This window comes from Gadus macrocephalus, chromosome 3 (assembly GCF_031168955.1).
Source record: "Gadus macrocephalus chromosome 3, ASM3116895v1".
Taxonomy (NCBI): domain Eukaryota; kingdom Metazoa; phylum Chordata; class Actinopteri; order Gadiformes; family Gadidae; genus Gadus; species Gadus macrocephalus.
Window position 1 is genome coordinate 19,873,210 of NC_082384.1, and position 16,018 is coordinate 19,889,227.

Here is a 16,018-nt window from a genome sequence, read left to right on the forward strand (position 1 = left end):
CCAAAGACTGGATTTCCCATTCTCCCGAATTCAGCCGCGTGCCAACCAGCCCTTTACGGCTGTTTCCAACCTCACTCCGACTGATGAGCAAACACAAACACACTGGAAACTCTCCCGGCCGACCGCCGCTTGCTAAGAACACTCTAAATATACTACCAAGGTTGGCTGCAGTTGTACCCGTCGGTCCTTTGGTCTAGAATTTGTTCATTTTTATGCTTTGCATGTGAAAAGTAATCGCCTAAAAGGGTGTACACAGAATTTCGTCTAAATAAACTCTGACCTGTGGAAGAGTTGAAGACCGCAGAAGTGAGTTTGAACTGTTAAAGCGTTTTTTTTTCTTTTTGCACAGTTCTGATGTAACCTCTTCTTCATGGGAAATGCGTTATGGGTTAATTACTGTAGTTAAAATAAATACCGTCATTCTAAGACACTTAGCATACGCTGAATGGTAGCCCTCTACATGGAGAGTGTACCACAGTCAACCAGTTCATGGTCACGGCCGCTGCCCGGATAACAACTATCCTTGAAGGCATGTCTTTTACCTACCTTACTTTCATTGTGGTGATGTCAACAATGTCCCTACATTGTCATGGGCAGACAGCCTGCAGAACGACCCCAGTGCCTGTGTGCGCGCGTACGTTTGTGTGTGCGTGTGTGTGCATTCATCTAATTTGCCACATGACGCATCGCTTTTGGCTTAGTTGTGGTTTGCATTCAGTGAACTTCTTGTAATGCAGGGTGCGTTACCTACTCTTAAAACCACAATAAACTTGAAAAGTGTGGCCAAGCTTAGATCTCTCAATGACGCTGGAAAGAGCGGTTGAGACAGACTAAAGGGGCTATAGGTCTGACTTGAGACCTGAAGGGGGAGAATCCAACACAGCTAAGAGTTAACCATCCCCTGCTTGGATAAGCCCAACGGAACTAAGGGTGAACAAAGTGTGGGCTAACAAAACAGAAAACGACAATATAATTAGACATTTGTTTTAATCAGACTTTTGCACAAACAAGAAAAATATCATTAAAGAAACAATAAGTGAAGATACATTTTAAAGGATGTTACAAAAAGCATGAAGCACTGAGACGAACAGAGCACTGTCTATTCTTCAGTAATTTGGTTAACATAGAAACTACTCAATTCTAAATGACTGAAAAAGCTAAGCTGGCTCTGAAGCTAAACCATAGTATTATTGCACTGCATCAGTTTCTTGATCTAATGAATCCAGACTTCTGTGACCTGAGTTTTCCCAGAATGGCGTCCTAATTAGAAAGCAATGCACACAATTACAAGGAGATGTTTACGATAACAAAATAATAAGAGGTAACTCGTCTTAAAAAACTATTTTCTATTTGTGTGGTCACTTACTCAACATGCCGACACCAATGTTAAATGACAAAATAACAGGTTGTTGGTGAAAATAGCTTATTTTCGTTTGGAATGCCCAGAATGAAGCAAAGACTCGAAATGGATTTCTACAAAAAAAAAGCTTGAAAGGATAATTTAATAATGGATAAAAAAAAAAAGGAACCTTCACTTTTTTACAATTTCATATGGATCTTCCTTGCAAAGCCATGATTGATCCGGAAAAAAAGGGTTGGTTTAAAACCTCAGAAGATGGCTGATCCAAGAGGGCCTACTTCATAAAGATCAGTTACAATTGATAGGATAAAGACGGATCCTATCTAGATCCGACGTCATCACTCCATACAGCGTAACCTAAACACTCACGGTTCGGTGTACAGCACCAGCAATGTTTATGCAACGGGGGAACCAGGCTCCACATGGAGAGCAAGAGTGGAGCCCAAGCCCTGTGTCCGGATCAGTGGCGACGCTGAAAACGCACCAGGGCTTGGGCGACTACCCACTCCCGCCCTGGCGAGAAGAGAGCGGTCCTGCGAGTAAAAACCAGGGCCGAGTTAGATAATAAAATGTTCTCCAGCTGGGAGAGAAGGAGGTGGGCAGAGCGCAAAGTATAGAGTCCGGTTTTTATATGGTCCATAGTGGAGAGCTATGGTATGGAGACTGCCCATTACGTGGCCGGTGATAAAGAGGAAAAGGAGCAAGGGTGCGAGGGCTGCTTTCTGCCCGGTGGAGAACACGAGGGCCCCGGATTCCGCGCTCATTTTCCCTCCCAGGCGTCTTCCCGCTGTTTGGCCGCCATGCGCTTTTGATCTGAAACAAAAGTGGTTCACAGACACAGTCACAGGCAGACACAAAGGCTTCAGCGTATATCCATCCCTGGTTAAATCGCATTCACAAAAGATTTGTCCTCCTACAATTTGCCTCTCATCGCGTTCACAGTTTATTATGTCATGCATATAAATAGAGTCGTTTTAATCCGCTCTAGACACGCGATGGGCGCCCTCTAGAGCTATCGCACCGTTGATCTCAAACCCACGGTTGTCATTTTGCATGTAGATCAACAACAGGACATCCGTCCCAGGCCCAAAGGGACCCATTTATAGCTTGTTTAGCAACGGTCAGAAACAGACAACCGCTTGTGGCTGTGCATGCTATGATCTTCTGCTGCTACTGTTGAGGGACACGACGGCTACAGTAATTAGAGACTTGTTAGGATCTGCAAACGGTCAACGGACACGAGGAGCAAAGCACAATCTCTCCTTTTCTTTAATTGGACCTCTGATTTAGTTTGGATTTTCTTTAAGACAGCTCCCACTGGTGGACGTTACCTTGCATCGCAAACAAGAATGACTCGTTTCAAATAATGATAAAATTAGGTTTGTCATGGATGGGCAGGATTCTTGTGTCTCCTTATTTGCTTTGAAAATCATTCAGATATACATATAATTACCCAAGAGAGGCACGATAAGTGGCATGATATAATGCCTCAGGCTCCGTTTAGGATCGAAGCCCGCGCGCTAAATGCTAAGCGTGTTCACCGTACCTCGGGCCTCCTGGATCTTCTTCTTCTCGGCGTCGCGATCTTCCTTGCTCTGGGGGCTCTTCACCCCAAGGGCTCCCATCACCATCCTGCGGGCCAGCATCGCGCTGGTCGGGGGTCTCTCCTTAGCGGGCAGCAGGTAGTCTGGGGGGCCGGGGGGGGGAACATGCAGATGAATGTGGGCATGGGGAGCCCCCCTTATAATCCCCCCGCTATCGTCTGGTGGGAGTTAGCGGAGTTAGCGGACCTAGACAGACGTACCGTTGCTTCTTTAACTTACTAGTGGAATCATCTTCACTTAAGGAAAATGACCGGCCTATAAATCCTTTTGAGACCCAACATAAAGATTTTGCAGCCAATAAGGAAATATGTATACCCACACAGTTCTCCAACTGAAAATATTTTTTGGTGCAAACACCTCAGCCACAAATGATTTCTACACACACAATGCATGCCCAATAACACAGTCCCTCCCCCCACCACAGACACGTCTGTCAACACTCATTCGACCCGGTGCATCTTGATCCTATGATAAACAAAGAGAGGCCCATCGTGAAGGTGCGTGAGGGGGGGGGGGGCCGTACCTGAGCAGCTCCGAGCCTTGGCCTTGGTAGCTGCGGAGGACTTGGAGAGAGGGCGCACCTTTAAGAGTGGCTGTTTGGATCTCAGGGCATCCCGGGCTTATTATTATCAGACAACATAGAAAGAAAGGAAGAAAAAATGATAGCTTATTACACTACATAAAAAGCATGAAATGGATAAAAAAAAAAAAGCTTGCGTGAAAATCGTTATTTTTTAAAATTCATTCAAAGCCCCCTTACTAACCTCCTACAGCGCTGGAGAACAGAGCGAGAGCATGACTTTCATCCACCCAATGGATGTCAAGGCCTTTCAGCCTGAGATGGAGAGAGAGAGAGAGAGCGATAGAGAAAGAGTCATTATTATAATGCCTTATAAAGGGACATCTATACGTTCTAAAAATGGAATTGTGCGACGTTATAAAAAGCACTCACTGGCTGGATTCGAACAGCTTGAGAAGGTCCTCGGTCTTGAACTCTTGTGAAAAGTCGTAGATTTCGACGATGTGAGACAGTTCGTCGTCCGTCATTTCAAGTTCCTCATCCGCCTCTCGGTCCATATTGTAGTAGTCAAACTCGGGGTCTTGGACATTTTTCTTCTTCCTGCCTTTTCCCTGGATTTGGACAAAGCGTATAGTGTTATTAACTACTTTCTCACTTGAGCTTTACAATATGAACATGGAAAATAGAATGGTAACTGTAGGCAAAACTCATAGATATTGGGCCAATCCCAAAGTGAACCCTGAGGACTAAGAAGCCAGGACTAAGGACGCACAAACTTAATTGATCTCAGATGCTAATTAATTTAAGTGAATGAGTGTGTGAGGCCACATGGGGTCAGATAGGTAAAAATGGGATCAGGACAGCACTTCGAGAGAACATGTTACCTTGGCAACGTTTAATGCAAAGATTTTGCTGACACATGCCGAGTGCCAGTTTGGGAAATTTCATTTTTAAGTTTGTTGTTTTCCACACGGCCAAGGCACAGGAAAAGGCTGCCTCATTAAACATATTTTACAATATTTACAACTTTCTTAATTATTAATCATTTGTTTGCTGTCGTTTACCTTCCTAATTTCCCTATGGTCTCTTCGGTAAACGTCACAACGCTTTGAACTGTGGGTAATTCCCTTAGGTTAAGTCTGCACTGATGCAGACTCACGGAAAGGGCTCGTTAAGTGTGTACTCAATCCCTCACACTCTTTGTACTACGACATTGGGACAGCCCTAAAGCCTTACTCATTTTGTGGGAACATGCAGCAGAATCTGTGAGTCCGGACTTTGGGATTTGCCCATTAACTCCCACTTTCACATTGTGTAAAAAAATCCAGCTCAATGAACAAAGTAACCAACCTCCTCAAGGCAATCGCCGTCGTCGTTGAACAGGGTATCCCAACTATCCTCTTCATTTTCTGAATTTAAGGCCAATATTTCCATTTCAGACGTAATCTCAGTTGTTCCTTCCTGCTTAGTTAATGTGTGGTCTTCATCCAACGGCTCCTCTGTGCCTTGGGATTCCTCTACTTTAGTGTCCTCAACCACAGCTTCAGTTTTATTCTCTTGCCCAGATTTGTTTTTCTTATTTTTCCTGGATTTATCTGAGTATTTAGGCCTAGGTCTGGGTTTTGTTTCTTCTTCGGTTTGGGCTTTGTCTTTGGATGCATCTGGTCGTTTCTTGTCTTGTTTCTTTGAGCGAGATGTATTCGTAGTTAAGGGCTTGGTGGGGACCACCTCATCCTTATTTTCCACCTCATCCTTATTTGGCTTACTGGGGACCACCTCATCCTGAGTTACCACCTCATCCTTATTTGGCATACTGGGGACCACCTCATCATTATTTACCACCTCTTCCTTATTTGGTTCAGTGGGGACCACCTCATCCTTATTATTTGCCTGTTCCAACTCCATAACGAAATAAGTGGCTATAGAGAAAGAGGAAAGAAGAGGACATAACGTTAACTGAACGAGATAAACGAGCAATGATATCTCTATAGACTATTTGTAACACAACTGCAACCACTATGCAACCTCTATGCAGGCTACGCACGCTGAGAATGAAGCTATCATGCTATACATAAAACGGTTTAGGACAAATAATCTAAATGAACATCTACTATGCAATCATTTCCAACATGGTTTGCGCAAAAATACTCATACTACAGATTGCTCCCTTTATATATATCACAGTAAATACAACTGACCTTATTTTTTTGTTTCTTAGGTTTACCCGTATCTGTGTGGATGACTGCATGTAAACACCGGTCGCAGTAACTGTGACGCATATAACTAGGGCTTCTGGGAGATGTAGTTGATGTGCGCGCCACTAAACTACACAAATATTATTATTTTTAGTAACTACTACTTTTTTTTCCAATTAAATAATGTTGATGGTAATTATAGGTTACATGCAATGCTTTTTCACCTCGCGTTATAACGTGGCTGAATTATTACGTCCGTCAGTAGAAAATATCCTGCACATTTGAATACGGCGAGGCATGCTTACGGCGCCCATGATAGTGACTCACCCAAAGTACAACAATGTCGAGCAGTCATTGGTCAAACTTCTAATTATTCATCCAGTTCGCCGGTAATTGGAGTATAGAGCTTACACAAGTTCTTGCGTAAATCGATTGTATTTTCATTGTTTTGTCGCATGCTCTTCGTTCCGCTACACTGACTGCCGTGCATCCTGAGGTCTGTAAATATGTCTGTATGTGTGAAGTTTACGTGTGATATCTGAATTATTCCGATACAAATTATATTCATTCATTTGACGGATGTTGATATATTAATGAGACATTAATTTGAAACGTAGTTAGGACTTTGTGTATACAGAGTTATACAAGTGTTTATGCACTGGACAACACGGGTTTCATTTGACGTAATGACGTATATAAGTGTATAACAACGAAGAACTCTGTGTGCTCTGCAAAAAACACACAACTCTCACTCCTCTCCTACGTACCTGACTTTTTGCTCTGTACGTTTAGGCCCTCCAACTGTATTGCGGTGATGTGGCAGTGCACTCTATGGCTGCTCCTAGCACTGTGGCACGGGTCCCATTGCCAGAGTTCAGAGCCCATGTTCAAAGACATAACGGGGACAGTGCTACCTCCTGACAGTCTGAACAACCCCACTCAACTAAATTATGGGATGGCTGTAACCGACGTGGATGGCGATGGGGACCTGGAGGTGGTGGTGGCTGGGTAGGTGGGAAAATGTGTGTGTGTGTGTGTGTGTGTGTGTGTGTGTGTGTGTGTGTGTGTGTGTGTGTGTGTGTGTGTGTGTGTGTGTGTGTGTGTGTGTGTGTGTGTGTGTGTGTGCTCATGTGAGCGTTCATGAGTGTGAGTGTTAGTACATTTGCAAACGTGTACAAAAGCCAATACTATATAAGTCAATACTAAACCAGGCATTAGAAGTATTATACTCCCTCCCTCCTGTTTTCTAGATACAACGGCCCCAACTTGGTGCTGAAGTACGACCGTGTTCAGAACAAGCTGGTCAACATCGCTGTGGACGACCAGAGATCTCCGTTCTACGCGCTGCGAGACGAGGCAGGGAACGCTATAGGAGTCACCGCCTGTGATGTTGATGGAGACGGCCGAGAGGAGATCTACTTCCTCAACACAAACAACGCTTACTCCGGTAATAGGGGGGCTATCAATGAGCGGTTCTCTAGGCCAGTGGTTCTCAAGCTGTGGGGTCACTTCAGGGACCCAAGCAGGTCGCAAGATGGCCCCAATAAATCAAAAATATATATGCATGCGTACAAAATACCTTGTCTGTCATTCGATCAGCATCAGTAGGTTTGATGACTTAAGAAAAGGAATACATTATTGATTCCCAATATACAATGAGAATTACATAGACATGGTAAGAAGAATATGCTACCTATTTTACTGCACAAATTATTTTGCGGGTCCTGGGACAAAGCTTGTTTTGTTGCCTGCGTGAAAACAAAAGCTCAATTTTTCGACTGGTTTCACTTGTTGATACCCAACATATTTCTCACTGCAGGCCGTGCTACCTATTCAGACAAGCTCTTCAAGTTCCGAAACGGGCGCTTTGAGGATCTGCTGGGTGATGTCATCAACGTGCGCCGCGGCGTGGCCAGTGACATGGCTGGGCGCTCTGTGGCATGTGTCGATCGAAAGGTCAGTAAACCCGCTTTGCATTCCATCCATCCTGAACAAAACTAAATAAATACTCTACTTCGAGATGGACTCCCCTCAAATACGTCTGCCCCTTACGACCCCATACTCTCTGCCCCTATTGGTCTGTGTCTTATGAACCTAGTTAAATGGGTTATACCAAAAAGGTTATAGTCCATTAATTCATTTGTACGTTCCATCTTGCTGTTTGTCTCTCTCCATTGCAGGGCACAGGCCGATATGCAGTCTACGTCGCCAACTACGCCCGAGGGAACATCGCTCCCCACGCACTGATAGAGATGGATGAGGCTGCTAGTGATGTGGCACAGGGTATCATCGCTCTGTCCAACGTGGCTGCAGAGGCTGGAGTCAATAAATTCACAGGTCCGGGACAAAATGATTAACCCTCACTGAGCGGTTAAGTGTGTGGAACGGAATGGGTCTTCACACCTCTCCGGTTCTCATTGAACCAAACCATTCACAATCTGCTGTCGTGTGTTCCGCGTCGTACAGGTGGGCGGGGAGTTGTTGTTGGACCAATCCTGAGCCAGACAATGTCTGATGTGTTCTGTGACAATGAGAACGGACCCAACTTCCTGTTCAAGAACAACGGAGATGGAACTTTTGTGGACAAGGCGAAGGCGGCAGGTGTGTATGACTGGGGGAGGGGGGGCTTTAGGGCGGATGGACAGACTTTAAATGCTTAATGATATGTACTACTCAGACCCATTACTTTGACTAAATAATTCGGTCATCAGAATGAGAATTTCATTTTCTAAATTCCTTTCCATCCAATCCTGAACTTAAAAACGTTGTTTAGTTGCAGTGTAAATGTTTTAATAATTATTATTCAGTCGACCCCCCCCATTGATTTTGAACTGCATGTAATGAAGGAGTACACAGGACATCGGCGTCTGGCTGAAGGATGTGGACCTTCGGGATTTGACCCCAGGACCCGGGGACCACCCGGCTATGCAGTGCAGCCGTTGACCAGCTGTCTCCCTCTCCAGGTGTGGCGGACGAACACCAGCACGGCAGAGGAGTGGCGCTCGCCGACTTTGACGGCGACGGAAGGACGGACATCGTCTACGGAAACTGGAACGGCCCCCACCGGCTCCTCATGCAGGGGCCCCACCACGGTTTCCGCGTGAGGAGAGAGAAAACGTGCATTGCAAAATACAAGAGGTCCTAAATAAGTAACTTGCGTGACTAGTCCCGTGCTATGCTCTCTCCGCTCCCAGAATATAGCCACGGCAGCGTTCGCCAGCCCCTCCCCCGTCCGCACGCTCATCGCTGCAGACTTTGATAACGACAAGCAGCTGGAGGTGTTCTTCAACAACATCGCATACGGAGGGCGTGCACCGAACAGGCTGTTCAGGTAGCCCTGTTCAATCGGCATATTTCTAATATTGAACTTAATTGACGCAACATTTCTAATGTTAAACATTCAAACGTGTGTGTGTGTGTGTGTGTGTGTGTGTGTGTGTGTGTGTGTGTGTGTGTGTGTGTGTGTGTGTGTGTGTGTGTGTGTGTGTGTGTGTGTGTGTGTGTGTGTGTGTGTGTGTGTGTGTGTGCAGGGTTTCAAGGAGAGCCAGGATGGATCCTCTCATCCAGGAGCTGAATGTGGGGGAGGCTGAAGAGCCCCAGGGGAGAGGCACAGGTCAGTACACCGTCTCCTGTAGCTCTTTGCGTAACCCTATTGTACCAACAAATGCTAATTACTGTCCTGCACTTTCGTCACCCCTTCTGGGATTAATAATGTGTGTGTGTGTGTGTGTGTGTGTGTGTGTGTGTGTGTGTGTGTGTGTGTGTGTGTGTGTGTGTGTGTGTGTGTGTGTGTGTGTGTGTGTGTGTGTGTGTGTGTGTGTGTGTGTGTGTGTGTGTGTGTGTGTGTGCAGGAGCCACGGTAACGGATCTGGACGGAGATGGACTGCTGGACCTGTTGGTAGCTCATGGAGAGAGTGCATCGCAGCCTATTTCAGTCTTCAAAGTCACACAGGTGTGTCTCATAGTGTTAGGCTTGCACACATAACACACAGGCTACTGACCTTTATTTAATTCAATGTGTCATAGGTATTATATTTTGACTTAATTCTGAATCACATTTTTATTTTTAATAATCGAAGAAATAATACAGATAATTGAATATATATTATTAATGTCAGTACATTTTGTATGATGGCTTGTTATTTTTTCCAAGATGGTTGCATACCATCATATGTGTTCCATTGTAATTTACATTTTGCGACGGTTTTAATGTTAAACACAAAAGAGAACTCCATAACAACCGCTAGGAGCATCGTAGCAACCATACAGAAGAACACCCTAGAAACCACAGAGAACACCCAAAGAAGACTCGTACAACACCCTAGCAGGCACCATTCAACTACAGCACTATTTCACTTCACACTACATATCAAACATACCAGGTACTACAAACATCCTTTTCAGCCAGCTGCACACCACCATTTTCTTTCTAATTGTACTAACCACTTCTGTTTTCTGCGCAGGGCTCTTCCAATAATTGGCTGCGTGTGATTCCACGCACCCAGTTTGGCGCCTTCGCCCGTGGTGCCCGGGTCACGGCCTTCACCAATGGCAGCGGTGCTCACGTGCGTGTCATAGACGGAGGGTCGGGGTACCTCTGTGAGATGGAACCGGTGGCTCATTTTGGACTAGGTAGCAGCAGGTCTTCTACACTCTTCATGCACAGTCATGGTCCAAGCTGCCCACTGCAATCACTAGTTTGCAATCTTTCTACTATTTCCATTTCTATTTGACTTGTACTTATATTTGTATGTCCTATTAGTTATTGTTTTTTGCATTCGGCTACTTTAGAATAGATAATGTTTTTTTCACACTCTTCAGGGTCCTCAGAGAACCAAGTACTATAAAATAGGATTTGATAGCGTCTTCTCTAGAGCCTTTTGTCCATTCTGGGCTACTGTAGATACACGGCCAGGACGACATGGCATGTAAATAAATGAAGAGGTATGCAGCGGCCAGATTTGATTTTATAAACACCCTTATTGAACTCAATACCGATCAGCATGGACTATAGATACCTTGGAGTCATTTTTAGCTGCAAGCTATTGAACTGTAACATATTGCAACTTCAATTACTCTTCAGAATAATCAACACAGCTATGATAAGATCTGACGCGGGAACGTCAAAATTATCTGAAACCGTTCACTCGTTGACAGGAAATGATGCAGTGAGCGTACTGGAGGTGTCCTGGCCCGGTGGCAGCGTGGTGACGCGCCCACTACACCCCGGGGAGATGAACTCTGTGATCGAGGTGACCTATCCCGGCGACGGGGAGACGAGTGTGCTTGCCAGTGATACGCAGGTATGCTCCACGGCGCTAACACACGAGCTATGACCCCTGGTAAATATCCCCCAATTGTTTGTGTCAGTGATGTAAGTCACCAATTGTATTGCTAAGTTCATCTGAGAACTTGATTCGGTTTCATTTCATTCCTCTCTCACTCTGGCATCGTTACTATGCTTTAGAGGTGACACATTATACCACCAGGTGCGCACACCTGGTGGTAATATGTCACCTTTTAATGGTCAGTAATTGTTTTGCACTATCTTTTGCACTTATTGTTACACTTCTACATTACCAATTAAGAAATCAATTACTTATAACGTGTATATAACGTAGCATAGAATAAATACTTGACTTTATTTTTCTTCCTTACAGTGCGGTCAAGGATTCGCTGTCCAAAATGGCAGATGTGCCGGTAAGCTTCAGGTTCCATTGCGTTGTGATTGTTCATTCCTTGGTCATTGAATAATTTTTATTATTATTATTATTAATTATTGATTCTATGCTTTGTCGTACAGGTATCTGAGGACGGCTGCAATATCATTTCAACGCATTGTGGAACTAAGTAAAATAAAATGATAACATTTTATTTTTTATTTTCTGTACTTTAATCAGCTGTTTGATGTGTACTGATTATTTTAAACGAATAATTAGTTTTAACTAAATGGTTTACACCTTTTGTGCTTATCTGAAATTTTAAATAAGCTTTTATTTCTTTTTTATCAGTGTTTTTTCCTTAGATGAATCCTCTGTCTTCCTAAAACTCTAACCCCAAGGCTTGTGTTTTGTTACTCTCTGAGGTCAATTACTGCATATTTCAGCCCCAGCTGTAACAACTGAGACCACATACAAAGAGTGATCACAGTTCACTCTGTCGTGTGCTGTGAAGCAGTTTGTAATAGGATGTTCTTTGGCCGATGGAAATAAGCGAAGACTAAACTGTGAATGTGTTAAGCATAACATAATTTTCATGTGATTCTGTTCCTCTCAAACTCTTTGTGATTTTCTTTCTTGCTCTGATTATCTAGGAATGTCCACTGTTATGTTGAGAGAGGCAAACTGCAAGTAATGATATCACGGAGGGTAATGATATAAACATTTTGAAAATATGCTTGAAACTGTCGTGATGAAGGAATATTTATTTGTTGCTTCTCATACACAGTTCATATGTATTAAAACAACAAGCTGTATGAAAAATCGTCTGCACAAATACAGTGTCACTAAAAACAAATACAGATTCACATTAACTGGGCAATTTTGGCAGTAATGATTCTTTGGAGGCTTGTACAGCAATTAAAAAGAAAGGGATGTGGCATTTAGGAAGACATGACTCATTCATTTCTGAATGCTACATTTAGTTTACAGTATGTGTTTGCATAATCAATATATTTAGGAGAAGAGTGTTTGGCTCACTGAGTCCAGAATGCCAATGTGTGACTATGTGCATGGATGTGAAACTAACTCTTGCATAACTAGAAGATATAATACTTGGCTGAGGGACATTCAGCTGCTACCAAACCGCTCATGAACACAATTATTGGTGACTCGGCCCAGGGGGGAAGATAGGCATAGGCAGTTTGATTCCTGGCTCGCCGTTGAATACTGTGGCCGGTGGTTTGCATCCTGTACTTCTAAACGTTGGATAATGCCTGTCCTAAGACCAAGCTGACAGGATGTTGTTCTGGAGGGCTATTCATTTCAGAGATTGCTGAGATTGTATTCATTTGTGTGCAACCGCTTTGAAAGGAAGGTTTTGCTGTGAAGCAATGTAATGTTTGCTTTCTTTCTTAGCTCCATTCAGCCTGGCTGATGCTAGCTTGGATATGTGGCGACAAACAAGAGGTTTTATTAGCTGGTCGGACAGTAAATGTAGGTTGCTGTTGCCATGGATACATGAGGCCTTGATCAATGTGTCCGCGCCTAATATAACTATAATTAAGGAGGAGCAGAATTCCAGTCATGGTATGTCCATAAAATGTCACTAGCAGCTTAATGTTCACATGAGCTACAACCACGGATTTAGCCCGTAAGCATGTTGTCTACCTAAAGTGTAAACTGATAAGGAGATGGAGAACCAAACCTCAAATGCATAGCACAGGACGGTGCATGGTGGGCGGTACCGTACATGTTCGGTGAGTGTATTTTCTTATGAACATAACACATGAACAAGAACGGTGTTGTAGCGCGAGCTTAGCTGTAGACGCGCTGCATGGGAGGATCTCCGCATGGAGCCCCAGTGTTTGGTGATCAGGTGGGGGTGGGGGGGAGGAACACCGGTCATCGAGCGGTGCTGCCCGACGTAGAGCTGCTCGCCGAGCTGGAGCCGCTGGAGCCCCGGTCCTCGTAGATGGAGATCTCAATCTGATCAGGCGGGCGGTTAGGGTGGCCAAACGGGACTACCGTATGAACTACGGCCCCAGGCTTATGGGCCTAATCTGCCAGTTGGCCATCTTGTTACTTGAAGGGGACATATTAAACCATCAGGTGTGAGTGTGATTAGCCGTTACAAGCCGTTTTGAAAAACGGCCTCTTCTGACATCACAAGTGGGCGTGTCCACCTAGATGTGTGCTGGATAGATCAGTCTACCAGCCTACCCAGTGGACTGTAGCAAACGTTGCTCATCTATCTGTCATACATCTAGGTGGACACGCCCACTTGTGAGGTCAGAAGAGGCCGATTTCCAAAACGGCTTTTGACGGCTAGTATGTCACCTTTAAGCACCAAAACACTTGGAAACACTCACATGCACACACGCTAATCATCGTCACGCGTTAAGGATACGACTCTCATCCCCCTGTCGATGGGGTCCGTGATGAGCAGCCCCCTGGGAGCGTAGACCTTCTCGTTCTGCTCCTGGATGTACTTGGCTATCTTCTTCAGCACCTGGCCCGCCCCGAGAGAGAGAGACAAGAGGCGAGGAACACGACAGACACGGTCAAGGTCATGGTCATGGTAGCGGCGGCGAGGGGAGGGGCCTGGTGAGGACTGTTTTTAAAGGGGACATATTATACCACCAGGTGCGAGTGTGATTAGCCATTAAAAGCCGTTTTGAAAATCGGCCTCTTCTGACATCACAAGTGGGCACACCTGGTGGTATAATCCGTCCCCTTTAAAGTGCGGCGACCGGACGGCGAGCGCTTGCCTTCTCGTAGCGCGTCTCCATGCAGAGGAAGACGAGGTAGGCGGTGGAGCACGCCACGCACGCCTCCAGGTACGAGTGGGCTCCGATCTTCTCCGCCTCGGCGTAGAAGTTGTTCAGGGTCTTCACGGTCTCTTCGAACAGCGTCCGCTCGACCTGAACCCAGGCAGAAAACCAAGGCTCATTTAGAGGGCAGGGGTGTAGGTGATGGTGGTTGAAACACACCTTCCATCATGGAGTGAGCCAAACTGAGGCCCAAAGCTCACAGCCGTGTCAGGACAGTCGGTAAATTATGTTTTAGTCCAGGATAGAGTTGAATCCTATGAGCAGGGCGATCCAATAGAGCACCACTACATTTGCACTCTCTTGCGAAAATATTATTCTGTTCCTCTTTTTGGGTTGCACTGGAAATATAAACCAAATGTGCGGTCTGTGGCTTTGGGTTTAAGATTGAAAGTGTTTTCGATCGTACTCTTCTCTCCTATGATCTCACCCTGATCTCCAGCTCAGAGGGGAACTTGGTCTCTACTCACCCTGCTCTCCAGCTCAGACGGGAACTTGGTCTGGAACTTGCAGGTGGTCCCCTCACTGTAGTCCCGCTGAACAAACACCTTGTTGACCAATGAGGCGCTGTGCCTCAGCTCCTGCAGGTTATGGAACTACAGATCGAAGACATGGCCACACATCAACACGCTGGTCGAACGAAACGGTACATCACACGCAAATCTCTCCCTTCCCTTCCCAGGTAGCTCGACCAGTTTATTTAACTTGATTTATTTTAACATTGCGGTAATAACGCATGTTTTGCAATGTTTAGCTCATCAGTGTCGTTTTATTGATCCAATGATACATGGTTACAAACGGCGGTATTGCCTTAGAGATCGATAGAGCAGGACAGAGGAGAAGCATACTGCATGTGATCGATAACCGCTGGTGTTCAAACTCAATCGTGCGTGTTGGATCCAAGCCCAGTCAGGGTCATACTATCTTATATACATGGTGTTCTCTGCCTCTCTCTCAGTCTGCCGCTATGGGAGAGCAAACGGGAAGGAGATGAGACAACTTTCCACCGAAGCTCACAACAGATCAATGAGGCGGATGACAACAGAAAATATGAACGTGGCTCAAGTTTCTCTTGTGATCTCCGGTGAACTATGCCTCTTGTTGCTTTTACATCACGTCATGAAAAAATAGTAACAGTTTCAAATAAGGCATGCCGACAGCAACAGGGAAATAAACATGGAGGGAAAACAATCGCTCTCCATGGTGCTGGACGCTGTATGTGTGGTCAGCAGTCATCGGAGTGGCCTACAACACAGGATTAATGGAGCGACTCGGCAGACAAAAAAGATGTGTTCACCAAGAGCTTAGCATCGCAAACACTGCATAGTGATCTGCCGTGTCTGCCCCAGTTTCATAAACGAGGCATAAATAAAGAGGATGCGGATTTCCAGCAAAATGCCCGTTTATCCCTGAAGCCTGAGGTATGTTTCAATCAAAAGGGACATGATGCAACTAATACGATGAGACGTTACATTTCTTATGACAGCTTCGATGTATTTTGTGTTGCACAGTGAGTGTTACTCCGTGCAGCCCAAGCCGTGCCTGCGGCGATGTCCACACTGTAATCTGGTTAATTTATAAACTTTCTATTGATCTACACCACATGAAGTAGAACAGGATGTATTAAAAGGCTATATTCTCACCTCTGTCGCCATGTTGCCATCCGTGGCCGTAGGGACGAGTCCCTTCACTACACTCGCTTTAATGGCACAGCACGGATTGGAGGACGAGAGGAGGGAGGGGGAGGGGGAGTGGGAAAAGAGACGCGGATAGACAGAACGTGAAGGGTTGGGCCAAAACGACGTCGACATCAGCGGGTTTTTACCCTTAGGGATCTTCTGATTGGCCAAC

General features: G+C 45.2%; 4 protein-coding genes across 4 annotated transcripts in view; 2 read left to right on the top strand and 2 right to left on the bottom strand.

Moving 5' to 3' along the window:
- The window catches only part of LOC132454467 (complement C3-like), a 105,506-nt gene that overhangs the window by 3,211 nt on the left and 86,277 nt on the right, over positions 1 to 16,018 (top strand). The gene's annotated exons all lie outside the window — the stretch shown is intronic.
- r3hcc1l (R3H domain and coiled-coil containing 1-like) lies at positions 971 to 5,793 on the bottom strand. The gene is made up of 7 exons (XM_060047901.1): positions 5,683 to 5,793; positions 4,835 to 5,403; positions 3,917 to 4,095; positions 3,729 to 3,799; positions 3,488 to 3,583; positions 2,907 to 3,047; positions 971 to 2,173 (listed from the first exon to the last, which is right to left on the bottom strand). The coding sequence occupies exons 2-7, from the start codon at positions 5,387 to 5,389 to the stop codon at positions 2,121 to 2,123; spliced, it is 1,095 nt and encodes a 364-aa protein (XP_059903884.1). The 5' UTR covers positions 5,390 to 5,403; positions 5,683 to 5,793; the 3' UTR covers positions 971 to 2,120.
- On the top strand, positions 5,979 to 12,082 carry crtac1a (cartilage acidic protein 1a). The gene is made up of 14 exons (XM_060047870.1): positions 5,979 to 6,175; positions 6,472 to 6,687; positions 6,930 to 7,126; positions 7,499 to 7,635; positions 7,860 to 8,016; positions 8,146 to 8,280; positions 8,643 to 8,779; positions 8,874 to 9,010; positions 9,210 to 9,292; positions 9,531 to 9,631; positions 10,143 to 10,311; positions 10,837 to 10,982; positions 11,340 to 11,379; positions 11,483 to 12,082. Exons 2-14 carry the CDS (start codon positions 6,494 to 6,496, stop codon positions 11,488 to 11,490), a joined length of 1,641 nt encoding a protein of 546 aa, XP_059903853.1. The 5' UTR covers positions 5,979 to 6,175; positions 6,472 to 6,493; the 3' UTR covers positions 11,491 to 12,082.
- golga7ba (golgin A7 family, member Ba) lies at positions 12,089 to 15,949 on the bottom strand. Its single transcript, XM_060047905.1, has 5 exons — positions 15,811 to 15,949; positions 14,638 to 14,763; positions 14,108 to 14,260; positions 13,747 to 13,848; positions 12,089 to 13,325 (listed from the first exon to the last, which is right to left on the bottom strand). The coding sequence occupies exons 1-5, from the start codon at positions 15,820 to 15,822 to the stop codon at positions 13,242 to 13,244; spliced, it is 477 nt and encodes a 158-aa protein (XP_059903888.1). The 5' UTR covers positions 15,823 to 15,949; the 3' UTR covers positions 12,089 to 13,241.